General features: G+C 39.9%; 2 protein-coding genes across 7 annotated transcripts in view; one reads left to right on the top strand and one right to left on the bottom strand.

The window, feature by feature from the left end:
- The first annotated feature begins 1,530 nt into the window (after window positions 1–1,530).
- Window positions 1,531–16,805, top strand: pla2g6 (phospholipase A2, group VI (cytosolic, calcium-independent)). Of its 5 annotated transcripts, none has more exons than XM_034897075.1 (19): window positions 1,531–1,716; window positions 2,491–2,711; window positions 3,367–3,576; window positions 6,095–6,275; window positions 6,532–6,719; window positions 7,697–7,793; window positions 8,170–8,352; window positions 9,010–9,118; window positions 10,466–10,582; window positions 11,012–11,102; window positions 11,203–11,366; window positions 11,479–11,629; window positions 11,986–12,122; window positions 12,457–12,534; window positions 13,106–13,260; window positions 13,390–13,441; window positions 14,089–14,204; window positions 14,471–14,544; window positions 15,493–16,805. In XM_034897075.1, the coding sequence occupies exons 2-19, from the start codon at window positions 2,497–2,499 to the stop codon at window positions 15,635–15,637; spliced, it is 2,463 nt and encodes an 820-aa protein (XP_034752966.1). In that variant the 5' UTR covers window positions 1,531–1,716; window positions 2,491–2,496; the 3' UTR covers window positions 15,638–16,805. The 5 variants fall into 5 exon arrangements, with proteins under 5 accessions (XP_034752966.1, XP_034752958.1, XP_034752990.1 ...); XM_034897067.1 differs by having other exon boundaries at window positions 11,200–11,366; XM_034897099.1 differs by lacking the exon at window positions 10,466–10,582.
- A 1,837-nt stretch (window positions 16,806–18,642) lies between these two features.
- Window positions 18,643–25,228, bottom strand: part of LOC117961619 (B-cell receptor CD22-like) — a 13,130-nt gene continuing 6,544 nt past the window's right edge. Inside the window, exons 1-9 of one of the 2 annotated variants that reach the window (XM_034900435.1) lie at window positions 23,472–23,668; window positions 22,867–23,169; window positions 22,556–22,789; window positions 22,279–22,383; window positions 21,846–22,046; window positions 19,942–20,268; window positions 19,291–19,633; window positions 19,137–19,194; window positions 18,646–18,908 (exon numbers count right to left, since the gene is read on the bottom strand). In XM_034900435.1, coding sequence (XP_034756326.1) covers window positions 18,714–18,908; window positions 19,137–19,194; window positions 19,291–19,633; window positions 19,942–20,268; window positions 21,846–22,046; window positions 22,279–22,383; window positions 22,556–22,789; window positions 22,867–23,169; window positions 23,472–23,523 — 1,818 coding nt within the window. In that variant the 5' untranslated portion in view covers window positions 23,524–23,668 and the 3' untranslated portion in view covers window positions 18,646–18,713. Of the gene's footprint in view, window positions 18,909–19,136; window positions 19,195–19,290; window positions 19,634–19,941; window positions 20,269–21,845; window positions 22,047–22,278; window positions 22,384–22,555; window positions 22,790–22,866; window positions 23,170–23,471; window positions 23,669–25,228 lie in introns of those variants that run through there. The other variant, XM_034900430.1, reaches the window with a different exon arrangement.

The following is a 25,228-nucleotide window of genomic DNA, read 5'->3' as shown; positions in this document are numbered from 1 at the left end:
TTCATTTTGTAATGATCAAATGTTAAAAAGCAAAAATGCTGTTCACTCAAACATTTTGAATTATGCCAACCCTGTGATGAATAATCCCTATTTTCTATTGGTATTTCATTCCAAGTTGTGTTTTCATCATGTTTACACTAAGATAGAAAAGACATAAGAATATCGGGTTTAGCTGCAAACGTAAATCAAGACAGTAGTCACAAATTCCTCAGACATATCTTTTCAGATTATCAGCTTGCGAGTGGTAACGTTACGTTTTGAGTGGTTGGCGAGTGTGAGATGCCAAAATGGATGCCAATAAGATTCTGGAAAGTTTACTTTTAAAAAGTTGCATTGACCAGACCAAAGACATCTGTGTGTTTTGTTGTTGTGGACTGAGCTGTCATCACAGCACGTCCAGTCTGCACTCTATGGGGCACGCAAATAGGCCTACCTAGCAACATCAACCACATCAGTACCTACAGAAAGGCTGTTTTCACTGTCTGCATGTCACTTTGTAATTTCATTTTTTATCGCCCTGTTTTGATCCTTTAGAAAGGGGCTGTTTGTGTGAGAAAAGTATTTTTTCACCCTTTTATTGATGGACAGTGTTACAGTTTGTGAGAGATTATTAGCTCATGTTTTTACGTGTTAAGAGCATTAAAAGGAGAAAACATGGGACAAGTGGCCCCACCTTGCCCACCTGTAGATCCGCCCGTGCTGATGACATTTGGCGCCCTGCAAATTCCTCCCTGAAACACATGAAAACTCAAATTTACAATATTATAAATACTAATAATATTTTAACTTTTAATTCCCAACTTTCATCTGTCCAGGGCTGTAGCTAGAATTTCAAGGACCTGAGTTGTCCCGCCCACCCCAGAAAATGATTGAAGTATTACTATACTATTTAATTTGTTCCATTAAGCCATGACAATGATCATGCACAATACTTGTAGGCCTATACTCTGAAAATGAAGCGGCTAAATTAATTTTAACCATCGTTAATTCTATTATTCATGATGCCTGCGCTTTGTGACATGTCAAAAGGTTGTCTGTGAAAAAGACCTACAGCTGTTTCAGCCCCCTGTATCCCTGCAAAGGATTGGGTATAGATAATGGATGGATACTTAAAAAAAAAATACATTTTTCTTATTTGTATTTAAATATAGTGATATTAATATTATGCTACTTTATACTTCATACATATACTACTTAGAAAGAAATAGTGCTTTGCACTTTACCACATTTACCTGAAGTTATGTCTATATATAGTTACCCTACTTCTCAAACTCTGATTGTACATTCAAAACAAATAGATTATAAAATATGGCCCATTGTTTTAAACAACCAAAAGTACATAGCTTCATTGACCAACAACAATAGCCTCTCTCTTCCAATAATGTAATTAGAATAACACTTACAGTAGCCACTCTGCTTTATGAGTACTTTTACATTTGTAAATAACTCTATAGTATGTTTATACTGTGGTATTTCTACCTTTACTTCAATAGAATTTGAAAAGGCTACTTCTATCATTCTAAAGGTCCTCTTTAGGAGAAAACACGAGCATCGTCTATCCATGACGCTCCACCTCTTTTACCTCGCAATGTCACTTTCCTGAGCTCTGATTGGAGCAGCTCCCGTCAATTAGGATTTCTAGCAAGTTGGGTTGCACGTCATGGTTGTTGACGTCGCTGTCAGAAGTCAACCACGCAGACAGAAGACAGCAGGCAGGTAAGATTGGAGTGGACAGATAGCAGCTAAGCTAAACTGCGTGTATACGACTTAATGCGATTAGCTACACTTAACAAAACAATTCATGCTCAAAATATGTGGGGTGTTTATGTTAAAACCATGAACTAAATGGGTCTTCGTTGACAGTGTTCGTTGTTAAACGCGTAACGTTATCATGTCCAATTGATTCTGAATAACTAGAACTCGTGAGCAGCATGAATGGAGCCTCTTCTTCATTATTTAAATGAGGACCAGCCTCAGTTTGCATCGTCGTTAGAAGGTCTTGGAGTGTAGCTCATACGAACTGGGGAGACGAACTCTGTTGACTGCATATTCAAATTGTATTCTGAATTAAAAATAATAATAATAATAATAGGAAGTGCAGAGTGGACTGCTAACCTGGGTGGTAATGTGGTAACCCAGCTGGTAACGATAGTATAAATTGGGCCTAATTAGCTCTAACGTCACCTTTCAGGAAATAGTTGTTGATAGTGCATTACTTCACTGCACTAACCACAAATTAGAGACCGCCAGCAACCAAATAATATGTAATATCTGGGATATTACACCTGTTGTTATTTCTCGAGAGGTAGATTCTTTGGGTTAGAATACATCAGTCATTTGTTGACAACAATCCTACAGGTTGTGGTAGAGCGGGCAGAGCTAAACATTTGTGCACCTGCTGACAAATCTGCTTTATGTCAATTAGAGATCATTGAGACTGTGCTGCAGATAGTCTAAGTTCTCCATAAACTCTCTGTTCTTTGTTCTCAGGTGACAATGCAGTTTCTAGGTCGGCTGTTGGACACAGTGTCCTCTGTTTCAACCCTCTTTACCAACCCCTACCGGGTGAGGGATGTCCCGTTGTCCGACTACAGTGGGGGAGGCAAAGTCCTGCTGAAAGAGGAGGGACGCATGGTACTGTACAAAAACACCCAGTGCCATTCATTGGACTGTCTGCTTATGTGCCCTGAGACGCCTAATATGACTCTAAGGTCAGTATTGATCTCATAGGACAGGGAGAGTAGTGTGCTAAGATTTTTAAGCCCCTGCATATTTGGTTACTATCTTCAACGTACAAACAATCTTATTGATTTACTTAATATTGCTATTGATTTGCACTATTACCCAACAAGTCAGCTTCTCCAGATCAAAGCCCTTTATCTTGAATTAGCCAGTGTCAAGTCATTCAGTCATAAATACAGTATGAAAAGCAGTGTTCAAGCAAAGAAGGTACAATACGGTTTGCCATAACTGAAACCAAAAGCAAAAGGGTTTTAAGAACGGAACAGCATTCTAAAAATACATTGACCATTGTTGTGTTAAGTCTCCCGAGAGTTGTCTAAATCATAATCAAAACAATTGTATTGCGGATGTAGTGGAGTATGTCTTTGCTTAATATACAATAAATAAAAAACTAATTTGAAAAGTCACATTCAAGGAAAAAAACATGCCATTTGAAGTCAAGGACTACAGCAAATGCCAACTGGAATTTTAAAGGCACTCAGGAAATCCTAATTCACAGTAAAGAAAAATATATTTTTCTGTAATTTGTACCAATATAACCACACTCCCAGAGTTGTGGACACTTACTCAGAGTTCCCCTAATGGTGGAAGGTGACTGTGTTGTCATTGCACTGTGTGAACCAGGCTGTTTCAGGTGGCGTCAGAGGCGGACGCCATGAACTGGTTCCCCCAATATGCCCTCAAGCTCCGCCCCTTCTACGAGACACTGCCTCTGAAGGCTGAGACCACCCAGCCCATCGTGGACTGCATCCGCAACCACCCTGACTGGAGTTCTGCCCACATCGCTGTGGAGACAGGCCTGAGAGAGTGTCTCAAACATAACTATGTCCAGAGGTAAGATTGGAAGTGTTTGAGAACAATGCAAATGCCTACATAGAGTTCAAAATGATGTTTTAAAATGCTTGTGCCAACAATCCAAGAAGGTGAATGTAAAATAGAAATGAATTGTCAAGTCATGTCATTTCAAAAACTACAAACAGCAAAGCCCTTTTTCTTGATAAGTCACTTAACTGTTGAGTTGTTAAATGATTATCAAAATTGTCATTGATTTTCAACTGATAATTTCTGCACTAGTGCTGGTTCTGGGCAGTTTGTCCAGAGATTACATAACATTACATCATTACGTCGTTTAGCTGACGCCTTTATCCAAAGCGACTTACAATTGCTATTTATGTCAGAAGGACACATTAGTTGTATCACGGTGGGAATCGAACCCAGATCTCCCACACCAAAGACATGTAACATCCACTGCACCAACACCACCACTCCGAGACAAGTGCTTTAGGAGGAAGCTGTGTGAAGAGAGGATTATAAGTGTAAGCCTGCTCTACAGAGGCATTTATTGTGACGCATTCAGTATGAAAAGTCTATTGTGTGACAAATACTATAACTACCGGTATTTGTAATTAGTTCGTAACAACAGTGGTGGTTTTGCAGATGGTCACTCATTAACTCCAAAAGACTTGACATTACTAATTTGTCATGCAGCAATTGGTTTGGGTTAATTCCAGTACTGTATGATTATCAACTTGCACAACTTTATTTGAAAGCTACTCAAGATAGTCAATGTATCACGTACATTTTTCACATTCAAAATATTTAATTGCTATAGTTTTGCTAACATTATCTAAAGGAAAAGACATTCAGCATGTGGGAGTTTTTCAAAAAGCATTTACAAACATTGTTGCACACACAGTGAGTAAACATGAACATCATGAAACAAGCTATGGAAGTGAAATTTTGTCTTATCTTGGACTGAGAAGCTTGCATTTTGCAGCCAAGTCTCGGTCGGATCTGGGACGTTGGAGTTACTTCAATGCACTGATAAGGAGAAAAAAAACGGTCCAAACTGTCCCTACTTGATCTGTGTTACCACACAATGATCACGTCACTTTTTTCCAAAAAAGTGTGCTAAAGGTTCATAGTAGTGGTTTTCTTATTCATCACAAGCAACCTTAAAGTCTCTGTAAGCTCACTCTCAAAGTTGGGATATGATTGCAAAACAATGGCTGCCTGGAAGCCAAACATGATAACACTATGCTACTAAAATATTTAATCATGATTAATTGCATTAATGTCGTAGTTAACTTGCAATTAATCTCACATTTGTATTTATTTTAAATGTCCCTTGATTTCTTTTTGTCCCATTATTCTTTTTCTCATTTTAATGCTCCTATCAACATGGAATGTGGATCGGCTTGCTTTGTGCAAATGCTTTTTTTTCTTTGAAAACAACCTTGGCTTACAGCCTACTGTAGTGTTCAATTTCACACCAACATACTCACTTTAAGCAAATAATCTCTCACACAATGTAACACTGCCCATCAATAAAAGGGTGAAATAAATACTTTGAAAGGGGGGGAATTCTTATCAGTTTGACCATCAAGTGGTGTTTCAGACAGGATGTGCTGCAATGATAGCTTCGTTCAGAACGACAAAACACACAGATTCCTTTGGTTTTATCAATGGAACCATTTCGCAACTTTTTAAAAGTAAACTTTCCATCCAGAATCTTATTGGCATCCATTTTGGCGTATTGCGCACGCCATCCACTCAAAACGTAACATTACTACTCTTTGGCTGGCTTGCAAGCCCAAACAAGTGTGTGTGGTGTGCCTGTTGTTTGGTTTCCAGTCTACATAGATCCGGTGTGGTGTTGTAGTTTTTTTAACGTTACTAGTTGTTGTAACAGCTTGTGTTAAAAATGACAAAGTTTGCTAGGCCAAAAAAGAAAATGAATCTCTCGATAAAAAAATTCCATCTTCGTCCGCTTATCCGAAATTGGGTCACGGGATGAGCAGCTCCAGCAGGGGAACCCAAACTTCCCCTTCCCGAGCCACATGAACCAGCTCCGACTGGGGGATCCCGAGGCGTTCCCAGGCCTGGTTGGCGATGTAATCCCTCCACCTAGTCCTGGGTCTTCCCTGAGGCCTCCTTCAAGCTGGACGTGTCTGGAACACCTCCCTAGGGAGGCGCCCAGGAGGCGTCCTTACCAGATGCCCAAACCACCTCCACTGGCTCTATCTCTAAGGGAGACGCCAGCCACCCTCCTTAGGGAACACATTTCAGCCGCTTGTACTCTGGATCTTGTTCTTTTGGTCATGACGCAGCCTTTATGACCATGGGTGAGGGAAGGAACAAAAACTGTCCGGTAGATCAAGAGGTTTGCCTTCTGGCTCAGCACCCTGTTGGTCTCTTTTAAATAAAATTAAAAAAAAATGCTGTTAAATGGGTTTGCAATAACACTGTTAATAAAGTGTTTAACTGACAGCACTAGATAATACTTAATATTAATCTAGTGGCTAAACTGTGCAAAACGACCTGTGTGGTTACATCATCTCTCTGTCTCCAGTCAGATCAATGCTCGGGATGCATCAGGTCAGACGCCGCTGCACCTGGCATGTGAGCGTGGCGACTCGGCGTGTGTGAAGGAGCTGTTGGAGGAAAGCCAGGCTCGCACCGACATCAGAGACCGCAACGGAGAGACACCCATGCACTGTGCCGCCAAGCAGGATACTCCTGCCATCATCCAGGTGAGACTCCGCTGGAGGGAAATCAAAGTTTTATTTCCATCTGATCACATTTTGAAAAACGCTTGGCGAATGATCCTACCACCGTGTTTCAGTGTTCCTAAAATTCATCTAATCGACCCAAGCAGGACGCCACTGATTCAGGTTTCAAGATGTAATTAAGCAGTCACACCCTTTAAACTCCATAGTAACACAATTTCCCCTCCTTTCACCTCCCCCACCATGCTGTCATCCATCCCTCCACCCTCTCTTCATTCAGGTCATGTGCTCGCGGATGTGCTCGGGGGTGGATGAGCTGAACAACAATGGGGAGACGCCGCTCCACGTGGCCTGCCGTCTGGGACGCGTGGAGTCCGTCAAAGCTCTGTTGGGCGGCGGGGCTAAGTGTGGCGTGGTCGGTGGTGCTGGCTACCCCATCCACAGTGCCATGAAGTACAGTGAGAAGGGGTGAGTGGGGTTAAAGATCTGATAATGACTTGCATGATGTAGTATTATTTCTGTCGCTTGTAATCAGTACGGTGAACAGTCTTAAGCTTGATATATGGTTTTGTGGAGAACTGTTCCACGTAGAGCTTTCACCGTAGCCAAGGGTAAGTGGCCTGATGATTCTACTTGTGTGTTGGTGTGTGCGTTGAGCCAGCATGTGTGAGAAGTGGGTGATAGAGCGAGGGAGAAAGTGACAGCAATTAGCTTCAGAGCGAGTACTGACTCATGAGTCATATTGAGAGAAACAAAGTGTCTCCCCTGTGATTTCTGACCACAGTGGGAAATCTGTAGCAGTAAAAGTTAACCCTCTCCTTGATTTCCTGTTGATTATGGAGAAGGAGAACAACGAAATGAGTTGGGGGGGGGGATGCAACTCTGCCAAGCCACGGACGAGAGACGTGTAGTTACATTTTTTGAGAGGTGCATGTCAGGCTACGGCGTGGGGTCCGGTGTAGACTTGTGTTTCAATGTCCATACGTACGTAGCATTGGGGTAGATTTTACACAGAAATATAAATCAAGCTTTAGTGGAGGTGTTCGATGAATGTGTTTTACCATTATGTAGTTTCCAAAGTTACTGTCCCGCACTGAAATAACACTAAAGAGCATATGGTCTTAAATTAATGGTAACCCACGTTACAGTACACCTGCCTTCATCATAAATAGACCTTTACCTGTAGATATATTCTTGTTCTATTACCAGTTTTTGCATTAATAATAATATTTGCTCTCTGAATTGAATATCTGTGTTGGATATAGAACTGCTGAAGTTGTGAAATATAGTTTCCACAGAGAGAGATTCAGTTGACAAATTGTTACTAAAATTACAAAATAATAAAATCTCTTGAGTTTTATGCTGTTTTATTTAAGAGATATTAAATGATCTGCTTTAGGTAAATCTATTGTAAATATTCCTCTTTTATTCTGTTTGACTGTTAGCTGTGTGGAGGAGATCCTCAAAGCAGACCCAGGCCAGCTCCAGGCGGAGGACTCTTTGTATGGAGGGACGCCTCTCCACTGGTCCAAAACTGCTGAGGTGAAAAATGTTATTGTTTTGTGGTTAGAATTCATAATGAGCTTTTTGATTTACAGTACATGTTTGCATCTTAGTAGTATACATCCAGAGAAATGTATTTGTTTATGCTTTGGTTTTACAACAATAACATTTATGACCAGTTTATTAACTTCTGTTAGCAAACCGTGTTCCAGCAGCTATTACAAAACTTGAATTTATCTTAAACTGATGGCACAGCTCCCAGCCAGTGATAGTGGCCTGGGATTGTGTGGCTCTGGGTGCTCAGGCCTACCAAACCAAGACATTCATGTCAACAATAATTTTCTAAAGACTAAGTTAACATTTGAGGGGAAATATCAAGCAGATGTTTAAACAAATCTTCCTCTCTCTTTGCCAGATGTGTCGTCTGCTGCTGGAACACGGCTGTGCAGTGAACTACCTCAGTAAGACCGGAGAGAGCGCCCTCCATATTCTGACCAAGAAGGGCCGCTTTGAGGCGGCCATGGTGCTGCTCACCCACGGGGCGAACACCAACCTGAAGGGCCAGGATGGAAACACAGCCCTGCACCTCGCTATGAAGGTGGGTGGGTGTCTGTTAGTGTTAGTGTATGTGTTAGTGTGTGTGTGTGTGTGTGTGTTAGTGTGATCATGATCATCTCTGTCTTGTTATGATAGCAGTAATCCCTTACTAACAATTGAAATGTTCACTCAAGCAAAGACAAATGTCATGGAATGATTTTGCAGAGCGGTTGCAACATAGTATTTGGAAGAGGGAAAACAACTAAAAGATTGCAGAAGTCTTCAAATTCTGGCCAATAAGAATACCAGGTTGCATCACATATACAGTATGAGAACAAACTTCACAGATCTGCTTCTCTGTAATGGATAGCATGCTTACACTACAAGATGTTCGTTCTCTCTCTCTCTCTCTCTCTCTCTCTCTCTCTCTCTTGCTTGATGAGTTCTTTCTTGCTGACATCTCTTGAATAGCCACTGTTCTTGTTTGTTTGGTGTTTAATCAAAGATGCACAACTCATAATTTTTTTTTTCAAGAAAACTAGAAAAAAATGTTCTCCTGTTGCAATTTTGTTATTTATGTAACTACTTAAACATGAAATTGTATTCACATAAAAGCTTTGTGCCCACTAATATATTGAGAACATTCTAAAGTGTATTTTTCCTTTTATTGTTACTTTGCTGTGAAAAGAAAATCACCATTTGCTTATCTGTTCATTAGATGGACCACATGGAGTTGATCAAAGCTCTGATTGTGTTCGGGGCTGATGTGGAGATCCACAACGACCTGGGAGAAACCCCTGGACTCATCGCTGCTCGCATCAGCAAAGGTAAGAGCGAGCAAGAGAGAGAGAGAAGGGAGCGAGAAGGTAAAACCCTGAGGAGATGAGTTGAGAGGTAAGGAGGTACAGTATATGGAGGATGAATTAAAGGAAGAGGAAGAGGAGGAAAACAAGAATAGTAATGAGTTTATGGAACTTAATATGCTTAACCCAACAGGCCCGTTTCAGCTTTAGCATAACAAGAAATCTCATTTAAATCCATGTGTTCTACAGTAAAGCTACTGCACGACAATGGTTGGGTATGTAATGAATGATTTACAAAATTACAAATGTAAAGCAATTCTTAATGTATTTATTAAATCCTACTTTACAGTTCTCACAACTAATATATTGTTTTTGGACTGCGGCGGTTGGTTAGAACACATTCAGTGTCTTTTTTTTAAAGGTGCAAATAGCAAGTTTACTGTCAGGTAGTGTACGATTAGAAAAAGAGAGTCCAAAGTGGAAGAAAGCAGATAGAGTTATTCAAGAAACTAAAACTTACGATCTGGTCTGTGAATTGTTGTAATTCCAGTAGTTCCCCCAGTAGTCCTATTTTCAACTTCTCAACAGTAGAGGGCAGTGCTACAACTGAATGCCATTTAAACATATTTCAGTTACCAAAGCCAAAAAATGTTGCTCCTTTATTTCAGAAATTACCGGTTGATACATTTCACAATCACAAATGTAGAACTTATTGCTTTTAATTGTGTCATATAAGATAGCATTAATGCAGTATTTTTATTTTTCTGGCCACTCAGTGCATTCTGCATAAGTAAATCTACAATAGAGGCCCACCCATTGTGGTTTTAAATTCTGAACCGTTGAGTTGCTTCTTTGACACATTAGCTCTCTGGTCTGTATCACAATGCCTTTTGGCCGTGACCGTGTCAGAGATAACTGATATTTCTGTAGTTCCTGGCAGCTGATAGAAATCCCTGACTATATAGTGCAAGCTTTAAATGGCGTTGCATGGAAAATATTTTGAAATTTTTTTAATAGTAGATCAGCACAGTGTTACTTCTGAATTAGTGTTTCTACTAAAAACTGAGATAATTGCATGAGCATATTAGCTGTCTGCACATAGAGATGATTGTGTATGAAACCACCTATTTAATGCTTTAAATGAATAACAACAGTAAATGGGGTTTCCTGTTGTGTATTGATTTTTAAAATGCATGGTAATTGCTAACAGCTGGCTGATGTTCTTGACTTCTTTCTCTCTCTTCCTCTCTCTCTGTCTCCCATCTATCTCTCTCTATCATTATCTCTCTTCCTGCTTTTTGTGGTGCGTGTGTGTATGTGCACTTCTAACATGTTGGCTGGCTTGTGTGTGTGCTTGTGTTAACATGAAAGGTCCTAATAGAAAGATACTGCTGGACATGCTGTGTAGTGTAGGGGTCCAGCGGTGCCTCCCACCCTCCCCCGGCAGTCCTCCCCCCTTCTCCGACAAGGCCAAGCCTGCAGTGATAGGTAACACCGCCATCCCTCCTCCTGGCCTCCCTCTGTTGTGCTCTGTGTCAATCCTTCTTCCATTTAAATTGCTCACTTTGATTCATTAGGATTTCATGTGTATTGTTTTTTTCTTCTCATTTTTCACATTTTTTCTTTTTACATTTACCAATTTTACTTTTTTTATTTATTTTTTTACGTTTGGACGTTGATGGTCTTATCCAATGCAATTTGTATTTTCTCAAAAATACCAAAGAACCAAAAAATGATGACCCCCCCCCCCCCCCCCCCCCCCCCCCCCCCCCCAAGTGAAACCACACACAGACACTCCTTGTAAAAGTCCCATGTTGTTTGTGGAAAACCCAGTGATACCCGTTTCTATTTTCATCCTTTATGTGTCTATTTGATGCCATGTGTTGGCCCCATATCAATAGCTGTTGTAATTGGCAGGGTTCGAGGACATCGTGTATATGGGGGCTGCAATCAGTGCAATGAGCAGAGGCAAATCTGAAGTGGATGGCCCCAAAATGCAGACAAGAAAGTGAGTAAAAAAACTTCAATGTTATTCATGTATATTTGAATATTTTGTATTGCATCTCTGAAGACAACAAAACAGTTTTTTTTAATCCTATCCTCAGTAGGATGGACAGACTGCTATGTCTGGATGGTGGAGGTATTAAAGGCCTGGTGTTGATCCAGATGTTGATCGCTCTGGAGAGAGAGGCGGGTCGGCCAACCAGAGAGCTCTTTGACTGGGTGGCCGGCACCAGCACCGGGGGCATCCTGGCCCTCGCTATAATCCATGGTGTGTTTGTGTCCCTTTTTTATTTTCACATGTTTTTTATGTACAGTATCTAGCATCAATCATTATTGTTTTTGTAACATCAAAACAACAATGACTGTTCTTCTATTTGTAGGTAAGTCCATGGAGTACCTGCGCTGTCTGTACTTCAGGATGAAGGAGCAGGTTTTCAAAGGGTCCCGCCCTTATGAATCAGCACCACTGGAGGACTTCCTAAAGAAAGAGTTTGGAGAGAACACCAAGATGACAGATGTTCAATACCCCAGGTAACTGTTGATGTAAAATGTGTCTACTATGCAATATGCACAAAATATATACCGAGGCTCTAGGAAAGACAATTTCCTTAGACATACTCACTAGCAAATGATAAACTGCTCTAATGTTAACTGATAGTATAAGCCAGCACTAGGGTTCCGCGCATGCAAATATAAAACCCATACTCATACATACAGTAACGCTTTGCTGGAAGATTCAGTCAATGTGTTCCCATAAAGAAGTCTTCATTTCTAACTCATTTTTCTGTGTTTCTGCTGTTTGTAAAAATGAAATCCCCCAGCATTAAATACCGTACTTTGCTGTGTTTGGTCACTTTGAGACATTTCATTTATTTGGTTCTGTACAGGGTGATGGTGACCAGTGTTCTAGCAGACAGACATCCAGGCGAGCTGCACATCTTCAGAAACTATGACCCTCCCTCCGTCCAAAGAGTGCCCCCATATGCCACCACTGCCACCTTCAAGCCGCTTGTCACGCCACAAGGTACTTCAACAAATGGCACCAGTTATTTTTTGTTGGCCTACTGCACAAGTGCTTACTAGTGTTGTATTGGAGGGGTAGTGCAGTGCATTCATACTACCACTGGGTGGCGTCAAAGTACGCAATCTCAAAATTTGGTGGCTTTACATTCTGGGATCGGGTAATCTCAACAGTTGAAGAGTAATACATTCTCAGTTCATTCAGGAAAAGGAAACCTGAAAAGCAAGGCACTGGGTGAATGTAAAAGGTTTCTACTTTTGACTTTGCATGTCATCATTTTCCTGAACAAGTCTAGTTCTGCTGTGTTGTTTGAGTGCCAGCCATGTTGTTGTTGCAGGATGGGAGGATGAGGATGTGTTGATAGTAGGATACACAGAGGAGCCGACCAAAAAGCGTAGGAAGGTGACAGATGAAGGTGTGTGTCTGTGTGAGTGAGAGACTACGAGTGTTTGAAAGGAACAACTTCTCAACGATTTAAATTTGGTCAGTCACAATTTTTGGGCAACACCCAAAATATTACATATTTCCATTTTTCCACATGTAAACGTTTGACGTTTTGGTAAATGCGCTGTGTCACACTGTGTTAATTAATCAGCTTCAGAGGTGTTTATGCTAAGTCTTTATGCTAAGTTAAGTTAGCTTGGTGCCACCTGCTGGTAGCTTCACACTTAACCTTACAAACTTGAAAGTGGTGTCAATCTTCTCATCTTACTCTTAGCAAAGAAGTGAATAATAATAGTAATAATAAATGTCAAACTTTAAATGTGTATGTGATTCCACACAAAGTGCATGCTTACTGTTTATAGCACCTCAGCAAATAAGATGGTTCAGCCGTTAGCTTATTCAGCATGGATGAATGTGGCTCTTTTGGGAGTGTTAACAATTTTCTTCACAAATTGGAGTATTAAAGCTTGCACCCAGAATCAAAGTCTCTGAATATAGTGTCATGCCTTTTTCGATCCTTTATATCCCTTTCTGTACACCAGAACAACTTGTGTGGCGAGCTGCCCGCTCCAGCGGCGCCGCCCCCACCTACTTTCGACCAATGGGACGCTTTTTAGATGGAGGGCTACTTGCCAATAACCCGACGCTAGACGCCATGTCAGAAATCCATCAATGCAATAAAGCTTTAAAAGCAGAGGTAGGCAACCTGACATCTGCATTCTATTTTTACTGTCATTAGGTTTTACATTCTGTCTCCAACCTTGATGAAACAATAAAACAATTGTTTTTTATTAGATCATTTAATTATCCTTCTCCTACCTCTTAGGGCCATGGAAATGAAATCAAAAAGCTGGGTATAGTAGTCTCCCTTGGTACAGGTAAGGCCCTTTATTCTGTCTCCACATGGTAAAAAATGCATTTTATGCTTCTTTAAAATGAATTTAAAACTCATGATCACTTTAGGAATCTGTCATCCACAATCAGTTTGTTTTCTATATTAGTATTAATGCGTAATTTGATTTTTTAATATATATATTCATATATAATGTTACACTCAGGCTCAGCTGAACTCAGTATTGTCATGTAACCGGTCCCTGCAACAGTTGGCTTGAACTTTTGCTTCAACCCTCAACAACTTTGAAAAATAAACCTGTGTTTTTACCTAAATTTCTAGTCAATAATAAACTTATAAATTAATAAATAATAAAAATAAATAATACATTTTATATGAAAAGCATATAGCCATTTTTGTTAATGGAATAAATGTCCTGGCAAAGACTGAGACTTTGGCAATGTGTTGTATGCCCTATTAAGTTTGCCATGAAATATCCATAAGCTATCATAAGCCGTGTGATAAATGCTACTTAACCAGGGTGCCCTATACATTATATTTCATATGTTTCTTTAAGATGGAGGGCAGCAGTATGGATGGCAACACAGGAAAAGTTACACAAGACATTGTGAATAACCAACTGCCTCCTTGTTTGTAGACTTATACCATAGCTGTGCTGCCGTGTATCTCCAGGTAAACCTCCTCAGGTGGTGGTGAACTCTGTGGATGTTTTCCGACCCTCCAACCCACTGGAGCTGGCCAAGAGCATCTTTGGAGCCAAGGAGCTGGGCAAGATGCTGGTGGACTGTGTGAGTTCTGCTACAGCACCTGCTTCATTCTTCAATCTGTGACACAGCGCTTTGTTCCTTGGTTAAAGGACTGTCAAGATGCTCATTATCCAATACCACAAACTGTACATTTTTTCATATTAATTAATCCACTCAGTTGTCTTTTCTACTTTTTGTGAAGTATTTTAATATTCCTATTTTGCAAATAATAACCAATTACAATAGCCTTTCTGCCTTTTTGTTTCTAATTCTAAATTGTTTCTCTCTCTCTCTCTCTGACTGGACAGTGTACCGACTCTGATGGCTGTGCAGTGGACAGAGCCGGTGCCTGGTGTGAAATGATCGACACCATCTACCGCAGGTCCGTGGACTTTAAACCTGCTGCAGCTTGGTTCTCATTTACTGCTACAGTACCTCTGCTCTCTATCGTTACTCTGAGTCAAGCTGCCCTCTTCCTTTTTCCATCTATACATCATTATTAACAATTTATAAACAACATTTACAGGAATGTTATTGTCACAGCCTGAAGCACCTGGTACTCCCATTACACTACCCTATCAGGAATATGAAGATCAAAGTTAGCTGTTGAGACCCTGGCTTTTAATAGGTTCAGCCAGTATTTCTGATAATAATTTTCTGTCAGGGTTAGTTGTGTAGATATGGAGATATTCAATTCAATTCAATTCAATTTTATTTATAGTATCAATTCATAACAAGAGTTATCTCAAGACACTATACAGATAGACCACACTCCAGAATTTACAAGGACCCGACAGTTCTAGTAGTCTCCTCCAGAGCAAGCAACAGTGCGACAGTGGCAAGGAAAAACTTCCTTTTAGGCAGAAACCTCGGTCAGACCCAGGCTCTTGGTAGGCGGTGTCTGACGACCGGTTGGGGTTAGAATGAAGATATGAATTTACACAGATAGGCATGAATTTGCTAAACCATTTAGGGCTTTAAAAACAAGTAAAACTATTTTAAAATCAATCAATCAATGTCACAAATAGTGTAATGACGCTTGTACCTGTATAAGATGTACTCCTTTGCTTGTGCTGTTATTGCTTCTACATTTAGAACAAGTTTAAGCCTAACAATGTTTTTTTTAGGTAATCCAGTACGGAGTGCATTACAGTAATCTATGTGAGAAGATACAAAGGCATGGGCAGCTTCCAAAAAGAGTTTGGGTCTTACTCTTGGGATATTTCCCAAAAGGGGGGACAGTGCTCAGTCAAGAAAAACACCCAGGTTTTTATTTCCAAAGTACTTTGAAACGCTTTACAAGTCACTGTGTTCATTGTCTTATATGCAGATTGAGTCCCCAGTTGTCTCAAGAGGTGATGCTGGATGAGGTGAGTGACGCGATCCTGGTGGACATGCTGTGGGATACCCAGATGTACCTGTATGAGGAGAGAGAAACCCTTCAATACCTGGCAAAGGCGCTGCTGGACAAATGAAAGCACGAGAAAATCACAGGGAGAGGCTGCGAAGATGGGACCATGAGAGCCAAAGAGACGGAGAGTATGAGAGCAAATGCACGTCCCGTGAGTGGAGTGAAAGCCAAGAGTGATTGGACGAGGCACAAAGATTAGTGAGACGTGTCTGAATCGAGATTGTAACGTCTGTGTTGATGTGCTCTTTCTTTCAAACTCCTTGAGACGACGCGACCACTGCGACTCTCATATTTCCGCTGAAATGTCAAACAGTTTACAGTAGCAAATGTGTGAATCAAGGCAGACAATGAAGACTAACAGAAGTACAACTGACTTAACGTAGCCTATGAAAGGCAAGTTGTGTGGTATCATGCAATCTCATCACTGACCTTATCACTAATATGGTTGGTTGAGTTTACTATTTGTACATACACCAGTTAGGAACAGTGTTCAGCTTTCCTTTCTTCAATAGATGAATACAGGGGATGTATGAGGAAGTGGCATCAACCAAATAAAACTAAAAGTAGCACACATTGACTAAGGCTACATCCTCTGACAGCTAACACTCCCCCACCCCCACTCGTTAGTGTTTGGTAACAAATAGAATCTGAGCTCGTTTAAATCCCATTCTGATTGGTTGCAATAAAACCATAACACCCCTTCATTCCTTTCCGTTTTTTTTTTAAGTAGCAAAGTAGCAACCAAGATGTTTGTTACAAACATTTGATCAATTGATCAAAGGGACCAAGCAGTACAAGTACACAATCTGAAGTATACTGTCATATAGCTTGGGTGATGATGATCCAGTTCTGCCTTATGTGTGTGAGACCAACCTCTGTACTGTTTCTTTTTCTTCTCTCCACAAGAAATTTTCATGCCTTTTACTGTCTAATTTATTTATACTGACTTTAAAAATATTTAACCTCAACCATTGATAACTTGCTAAGATGCTGTTACAAGCTGTCGGCCTATTGTAAAAGTGGCTTGAGCGCATATTTAATACTTACTTTGACAACTGGATTATAAACCAGACTTGAATTTTAAAACACACTTGAAAGACAAAGAAACAAAAGCCCCAGAGCTACTTGCATAACATAAACTTGAGGCTACACATTAGTTCTTGTTTTTTTGTATTTGGATTAATTACTGAAGTGTATACTTGTATGTATGGGAATAAAATATATTAATATGGTTTTGAGTTGTGTATGACATTTTGTCTCTTTGTTGTAGCATGTACACTCTTGCTTAAGTATATGGCTCTAATGTAATTGTAAAGGTATTTTTTATTGTCACATACACATAGCAAAATTCAGAGTACTGACTGGAGATTCTACTGCGTTTTTTGATGGGGGGGGGGAAACCGGAGCACCCGGGGGCAACCCACGCAAACATGGAGAGAACATACAAACTCCACACAGAAAGGGCCAGAACAACCTGGATTCAAACCTAGAACCTTCTTGCTGTGAGGTCACAGTGCCAACCATTGGGCCAACATGTTGCCCTAGTCAACTATTTAAAGGCACAATCCATTTGCCAGCAGTACCATGCATTTCCCCCCAGCATTAAAACTCCAAACACAAAGGTGTCATGCTGGAGCTCTGCTAGATTGACAGGTAATTTTTTGTCATGACTTAGATTAAATAAATTCAAATTTGTTTTAGATGTTAAAAGAAAATAATTTAATACATTAAAATACATGCATTTCGTTATCTCGGTAAAGTTACCTGTACATTGTGCATTGACAAAAACGGTTTAATCCAAGAAAAAAAACATGCTAACTCTACATACTCCAGAAAAGGCAGAAACAAACATCATCATAGAGACCCCTAGCGGCCGTTTCAAGGAACCAGCATGACCAGCTAACATGAACTCAAGCATTCTGCTGGATAACAAGTCGCTGTTGTAACCTAATACGCATTTGTATACAAAAATCATAAACTTATAGCGGCTCTTGAAAATAAAATGTGAAAAAATAACCAAAGCTCCGGACGACCATCGCTCAACGCTAGCTAACACTAATATGGAAAGCTATCAATGCATACAAACAATTTTCTGTTGGGTGAGTATTTATTAACAAGTGGTACATTATCATTACTATATGTAATGTAACTAAGGTACGTTACCCAAGTAAGTCTCCACATACAAATTTATTTAATATAATAGCTACAATTAATTTTTAGAGAAAGCAGTTAGAGTCGCTAACGTTCACGTTTCGTGGTTGCTAGCAGGACTTCACAAACCTAGCGTTAGCTCACGCTGCAAGCAACAAAACGGATTACCTAGCATATTGATGAGAAAGACAAGTAGGCCAATGAACACGTATGTTTCCCATTTGCAATGAACTAATTTGTTTAGTATAACACCTACAGTTGCACAAAACATGTTTGAGAACTAGTTTTGGTTGTGGTTCTGTCATAAAGGTGTGCTAATTTAAAAAATATCACCGTAGTTTAAGTGGTTCGTCCCGTGTAGGATTGCACTGACTCCGTTCATTAAGATGTGCAGGACGTTTTTTGTAACTTAGCAACCTAACTTCGATGAATTTTAACTTTAAGGTTAAAAGAAATGTCGTTTGTTTATGGGTTGTTTCTGCATATTGGAAAGTGTTGTTGTTCTCACCTTGTATTTTGACACAGTGAATGCCTGCTTAACAAGACAAGGTTATATGGTTCAACAGAGTGGACCGTTACATTCAGTCTCTTTAAGTTTTAACTTGCTTTGATATTTACATTCTAGAGGTCCATTAGCCTGGAAGTGAAGAATATAATGCATTACTCTTAAACATGTGGCAAAATGTTGTAATAAGTAGGTTATATAAGGAAAGCACTTTTCTCAGGTGATCGCAATCCCTAACCCAATTTGTCAGCCCTTTGAGCTGAAGTGATGGTGTATTGCCCAATATTTGACCATTGATCATCCCAACATGGAAATCAATTTAAACTTTAAACAGCAAAATGAAAATATTTTCATTTTTATGAGAATAGCACCAGTAGTTGCTTAGATACCATGTAGCCTATGCCATAATAAGCTACACTATTCATAAAAAATATCCTTTAAAAAGACTCAGCCTTATCAGTTGTACAGTAACAGCAAGTGATGGTTACTCAAGGGTCATGTTGGGTCTGAAGTTGATGACAGCATAGGGGGTGTCCTCTTGTTTTTGAGGCGGATGTGGCAGGACTGTGCTGTAGAGAGAGTCTGTTTGGTTCTGAGGGAGGTGAACTCTGCTATAATGAACTTCTTCCTCCTCTGTTGGTTGAGCCGAGATGTCATGACGCGGGGGACCAAGGTTTAGCTGATAAAGAGACAGGGGAAATAACATTTTACATTACACTGAATATAATGTTTTGGCTGATCATTCTACCCCAATAATATAAAATGTTTCCACTGGACGGGAGTATTAGCATAGCAGGTACTCAGTGGCCAAAGTAGCGCTTACACAAAATAACGTGATTTGAAGAGAAGCAGGATTGAAGATTGCAATGTTCTAATGTAGCAAAAATGTTTAAATCATTTTCTTTACCTGCTCCAGGTTGTCTGATGTTTCAGTTCTAGGAGATTGACTGGAGGTCCTCTTTCTTCTGGTTAGAAGAAATGAGTGCATAAACAAGTTAATAGGTGATGCCAGGTTAGTGTGTGAAGGTTATTGCGCTGAAGCAGAGGACAGTGTTGCTCACCTGATCCACCAGAAGGCAGCGAGGGGTATAATAACCAGGAGAGCAGCACAAACTGTTGCCGCTTGCGTCCATTTTCCCATTTTACTCTGGACAGTAAGGGTCTTTTCATTAGAGCTGATGTTTTGGAGATTTGTGGCGGCACAGGAGTAATTCCCTGCATGCTGACTGCTGAGTGGGTCCAGAACCAGGTGTTTGTTTTGCTTCTCTATCAGGGTCAAAGGTCGACTGTTCAAGTACCAAATGTACTTTGTGTTGTCAGTCAGAGGACAGCTGGTAATGCAGCTCAGTGTGACTCTCTGGCCCTCTGTCACCGCTGCAGAGGGAGTAAACTTCACTCTCAGACCTAAAAGATAATTAGAGCGGTGATTAAATCCTCAGTAAGTCCTCTTACCTAATCAACAAAACAAGTGCTTTGCCTGTGTCTTATAAAACAACCCACTTAAGCAAAAGTACTCATACGTGTTAAGCAGGGTCTGGTTAAGCTGAGGAAACTAGAACTATGGTACCTTGTTAAAGTTAAAGATCACCCTAATGCTAAAAAGTAACCCTGTTAGTAGTGGGTGGGGCTTTCAGTGTGCTGAATGCTGGTATAACATGGTGTAGAAGTCAATAATTACAGACAATTGTGATGTATTTAATGTAAAGAGTTACCTGTGACAACCAAACTCACTCCGGGTCTCAATCCTTGGTCCTCACTGTGGAGTCTGAATGTGTATTCCGCTGAGTCAATCTTCTTCAGGTGACTGATTCTTAGGATGTGGTTATTCTCAAAATTGTCATGATACATCATACGAGGTACAGACTTAATTTGCTCTACCACTTCCTCCTTCCCACTTCTCTTTATTTTAAACCATAGTTTAGCCTTTGGTTGGTAATTGGGGGAAAAGTATTCACTTGAAATGTTCACTGAAGAACCTCGTAGAGCACAGATTCTCCTGCGGATGTAATTCACAATCAAGCAGTTCCCATCCTTTGCACCTGAAAAATATAGATAAAAGACAAGAGGTTGTTTCACTTTAAGTTATGTCAAAATTACCTTTAATGTTTGAACTACAATTACTGTTAGGGAGAATATATCAACTCTGTAGACATAAATGTTAGAAATTAGGACCTGCCAGTCTCAAACTTCTAGGCTACATAATAATAAATAATAAATGAAATAATACAACACTGTTATGGTCTATATTTAACTTTATAAAGCACAGTGGTCAGCAGCAGATCTCCTGTAACAGAGACTGAAATACACTTAACAAGATCTGTAAATCAAGGCAAGGCCAATTGCCCTGTTGCTGAAATGTGCTATACAAATAAAGCTTATTTGTATAGCACATTTCAGCAACAGGGCAATTCAAAGTGCTTTACACAAAATCAGTTAAGCAGATAAAACACAGGTACAAACAGTTAAAAATCATAAGCATTACATGATAAGACAGTTTAAAACAAAAAAGAAACATTAAGACACATAAAATACAAGAATAAAAGTTAAAGTGCAGCACAAGAAATTTAAAGAAATGAGCATTCATTTAAAGAAAGGCAGCATCAAAAAGAAAGGTCTTCAGCCTTGATTTAAAAGAACCGAGAGTAGCAGCCGACCTGCAGTTTTCTGGGAGTTTGTTCCAGATATGAGGAGCATAGAAACTGAACGCTGCTTCCCCCTGTTTAGTTCTGACTCTGGGGACAGAAAGTAGACCTGTCCCAGATGACCTGAGAGGTCTGGGTGGTTCATAGTGTAGTAGCTGTTGCGGCTGTAAGCAGTCCAAAAGAGTGCTGCCGCGAGGGACTAAACACTGAGAGATGCACACATGTGACACGCTCATGATTGTATTGCAATGATTTTATTTTTCTTCTTCTTCCATATGTGCAATACACTTAGCACTGTTGTTACCTTATGTAATTGTTAACTGGTGAGTAGAAATAATTGCGTAATACTGCGTGCTGCGTTGTGCGCGGTGCGGTCAACAAAAGTGTTCGCTCCCAGTTTAACCCCCTCTCCGTCAAAGCCCAAAGAACCCAGGTGCACAGGTGAGGCAACAAATATATCACTTCCGCTGAAACCGTCATGAAAACGCCCACCACCGACAATATTAGCGCATAATACAATAATCAATAAATGAGACCATAAAAAACATCTTGTGGCTCCTACAGTAGCATATCAGAAATGCATTTTGGTCCTAAACCATTTAGTGATTTATAAACTAGCAAAAGTACTTTGAAATCAATTCTTTGAGGTACAGGAAGCCAGTGTAAAGACTTCAGAACCAGAGTGATGTGATCCAGTCTCTTGGTCTTAGTGAGGACCCGAGCAGCAGCGTTCTGAATCAGCTGCAGCTGTCTGATTGATTTTTTTTAGGGAGACCTGTAAAGACCCCGTTACAGTAGTCAAGTCTACTGAATATGAAAGCATGGACAAGTTTTTTCAACACTACAACCGCAATCAAATGATGAAAATAAGATTAAATCGACATGCCAAAACAAAATCAAACATGATTAACTGCATTTTACTGTACTATGTGTTTTTTTTTTACATCAGAGACCAGAAGTTGGTTCATACTCACAGACTTCAGCAGAGCGCAGATCCTCGAGGCCTTTTACAGCACAGGAGTAGCTTTCAGAAGAGGTTTTGGGAACTACAAATGTTTTCTTCTGTACTACATGTCTGCTCTTATACCAAATAAAGTCACTCAGAGGACAGCTTGTGTTACAGGTCATTGTGACATGGCTCTGGTCAGCTGCAGGACTTCTTTGAACATGTACTTCTGTTTGGGGATGACAAAGGTATTTTTTTTTTTATCAGTTACATAAAAGACAGTAATATCATGAATTATTTAACATAAACTTAAAGCATGATTAATCCAGAAAACTGTGGTCATTGTGCTTGTAACAATATAAAATCACCACAGATATACAAAGAGATATAATATAAAAATAGATTTTAAAGGGTTTAGAAGGGGTGGGGTGGGAATTGTTTGTGTGTTTTGGAAACGTAACCTCTGGGATATGTGATGGAGCACGGCTCTTCCTCTGACGTCGTCTTATAAGAACACATTTTCCCTTCACCATAGGTCACACTGAAGCAGGTCGACGTGACAGAATCTGGGAAAATAAATGGTTTTGGTCTTTGGAAAATGTTGTCAAGTAGTCATTGTAGAGCAGACGCTTTAGGATTTGTGGTTCTAGTGTGTGAATAATAGAATTATTCTTGAAAGCATGACACATGTAGCCCGAAGTTTCATTATATAATAAGGAGCTAAATGCTGTCACTCACCCACTGAGACTTGAGGGGCTCTGAGATCCTCGTAGCCTTTGATAGCACAGGAGTACCTGACTGCTTTCTCACTGCTGACCAGCTGTTGGTACCATGGAGACCAGTCCTGATAGAGGAACTCTCTGTTCTTGTACCAGACGTAGACGGCAGGGTTTTCAGTCAGAGGACAGCTGGTGCTACACATCAGTGTCACTGTCTGTCCCTCTGTGGCAGGAATCACCTTTACCTGCAGGTCTGAGATTATGTATACAAAAACATTTAATACACTAATGTCCTTCTTTTAAGTGATAAATAACGGTCAGCCCCTGTACCTGCAACATGGAGCTCAGTTCTGTTGTGCCAGCAGAGTTCTGGGTCGTCAGTAGTCTCTCTGCAGCAGTAAACATTTGCATCGCTCTCTCTCAGATCTTTGATTGTTAGAGTGAAGTTACTCTCTGCAGACATGTTGTACGTCACCCGATTTTCATCTGCAGAGAGCTCCTTCTGAACAGTTTTAGATCTGTCCCGGTGTACAGTGTACCACTTCATGCTTGTTGTGGGACGTTGAGCTGAGCAGGGCAGATCCACTGATGAACCTTTTAAGGCACAGATGCTGTTTGATCGTCCATGAACTCCTTTAACAGAAGAATTTCATCAGCAAGAACATCTGGATGGACGTTGTGCTCTGCACTAATTGGTCAATGATGCTAAGATCAAAAACTCAAAGGATCATATTAATATAATGCATCAGCAGAATAGGTAAAGATATTGATAGCTACCATTAAATAATGTTTATTTTAATAAGTAGGTACAATATAATTTGGTATAGGTATAATATAATTTGTCTTAACACCAACCACTACAACAATTCTTGCAATTCTTTTTTTTTACAGTTAACACAGTTAGTGTTTAATAACGGATGAACAGCAGTTCATACCTGAGATGTACAGGATCAAACCCAGAAACACACATCCAGCTTCTGCCAACATGGCTGTTGTAGTCCTCGGTTTCTAATCAGAAAGGTGGCTGTATAATTCAATGACTTTATTACATCTGTATGTGAGAACATCTGTCTGTTCAAAATCCACAGCAGTCTCCTTACAGCGACAGAATGGACTTTTCTGTGTTTCCGCGTTTAGCAGAACAACCGCATGCAGTTCTGACAAACTGTAACTTCCTTCCTCATACAGTGTCTTGTGAAAGTATTCGGCCCCGTTGAACTTTCGCCTTTTGCAACATTTCAGGATTAAAACATAAAGATATAAAACTGTGATTTTTGTGGGACAAAAAAAAGAAGCTAAATCTACAATGGAATGGTTCACAAATAAACATATCCAGCTGTTAGAATGGCCAAGTCCAGACCTGAATCCAATCAAATCTGTGGAAAGAACTGAAAACTGCTGTTAACAAGCGCTCTCCGTCCAACCTCACTGAGCTCGAGCTGTTTTGCACAACGGAAAAAATTCCCGTCTCTCAATGTGCAAAACTGACAGAGACATACCCCAAGCGACATACCGCTGTAATCGCAGCAAAAGGTGCCGCTACAAACTATAAACTTAAGGGGCCTGAATGATTTTGCACGCCCAATTTTTCAGTTTTCTATTTGTTAAAGTTTGAAATATCCAATACATTTTGTGCCACTTCATGATTGTGTCCCACTTGTTGTTGATTCTTCACAAAAAATTACAGTTTTATATCTTTATGTTTGAAGCCTGAAATGTGGCAAAAGGTCAAAAAAGGCACTGTAATTATTCTTAGGGAAAAAGAGCCTTCTAGTGAAGAATCTATTTGTAGTTTAAAGTGGAGAAGTTGTTTGAAATCATATTTTGTCATTGAAAAAACATTGAATTTAACTTAATAGTGTCACCATTTTTCTTACTGATTTTAATGACAATTATATGTGTTCAGTTTTAACATAATGTATTGGCTTTCCATGCGACATGTAGCAGTGTTAACTGATCGGAGAGATGTGGAGCTGTCTGGAGTTGGTTTGATTTGGGAATAGAAGTTCAATGAAGACCAAGCTGCAAACATAATATCTAGCATGTTTTAATACACTGTAGATAATGCAGGGTAGAACATGTTACAAAAACCTTTTTTTACAGATACAAATAAAATCGAAAGCAATACAACATTCTAGGGCTGCACAAATAATCACAATTGTATCAAAATCGCAATGCAAACTAGTGCAATATCAAAATTGCCGGGTGGGGGGCAATATTTGTTAAAGGTAAAATATGTGTCAAACAGAAGTAATGGCGTGCTGCTAAGACATCCTGACATACAAATTGTATCCTATGGACTAAAGTTTGTTTGGTACAGATCCATGCAAAAATCAGACTTTAATAACTTTAATTTCTTTCAATGTTAACGATTCAATTGAAAATAAGAAAAATGATACAGAAACTATCATTCCCTCCAATATCGTAAATCATATCGCAGTTGCAATATCAGTCAAAATAATTGCAGTTAGATATTTTTCCTCATAATTCCTTAATGTGTTACCTGATAAAGCCACCATACATTTGGCAGTGCCATTAGTCGATCTATTTACAAACACATTTTCAAGTTATCTGTACAACAGAGCAGGTGTGGTCAGTCTTTTCAATCAGCCCCTGAGGCAAGGCAAGGCAAGGCAGCTTTATTTGTATAGCACATTTCAGCAACAGGGCAATTCAAAGTGCTTTACACAAA

This window comes from Etheostoma cragini, chromosome 2 (genome assembly GCF_013103735.1).
Source record: "Etheostoma cragini isolate CJK2018 chromosome 2, CSU_Ecrag_1.0, whole genome shotgun sequence".
Lineage (NCBI taxonomy): Eukaryota > Metazoa > Chordata > Actinopteri > Perciformes > Percidae > Etheostoma > Etheostoma cragini.
The sequence above is the reverse complement of the archived record's forward strand: the minus strand, read 5'-3'. Positions and strand labels throughout refer to the sequence as shown.

Excerpts from the sequence above, each read along its gene's own strand:
- pla2g6 (XM_034897067.1), top strand. The coding sequence starts at position 2,497 with ATGCAGTTTCTAGGTCGGCTGTTGGACACAGTGTCCTCTGTTTCAACC. Across the intron at positions 9,119-10,465 it reads CGCTGCTCGCATCAGCAAAG|GTCCTAATAGAAAGATACTG; the intron begins GTAAGAGCGAGC and ends TTAACATGAAAG. Across the intron at positions 13,261-13,389 it reads ATAAAGCTTTAAAAGCAGAG|GGCCATGGAAATGAAATCAA; the intron begins GTAGGCAACCTG and ends CCTACCTCTTAG.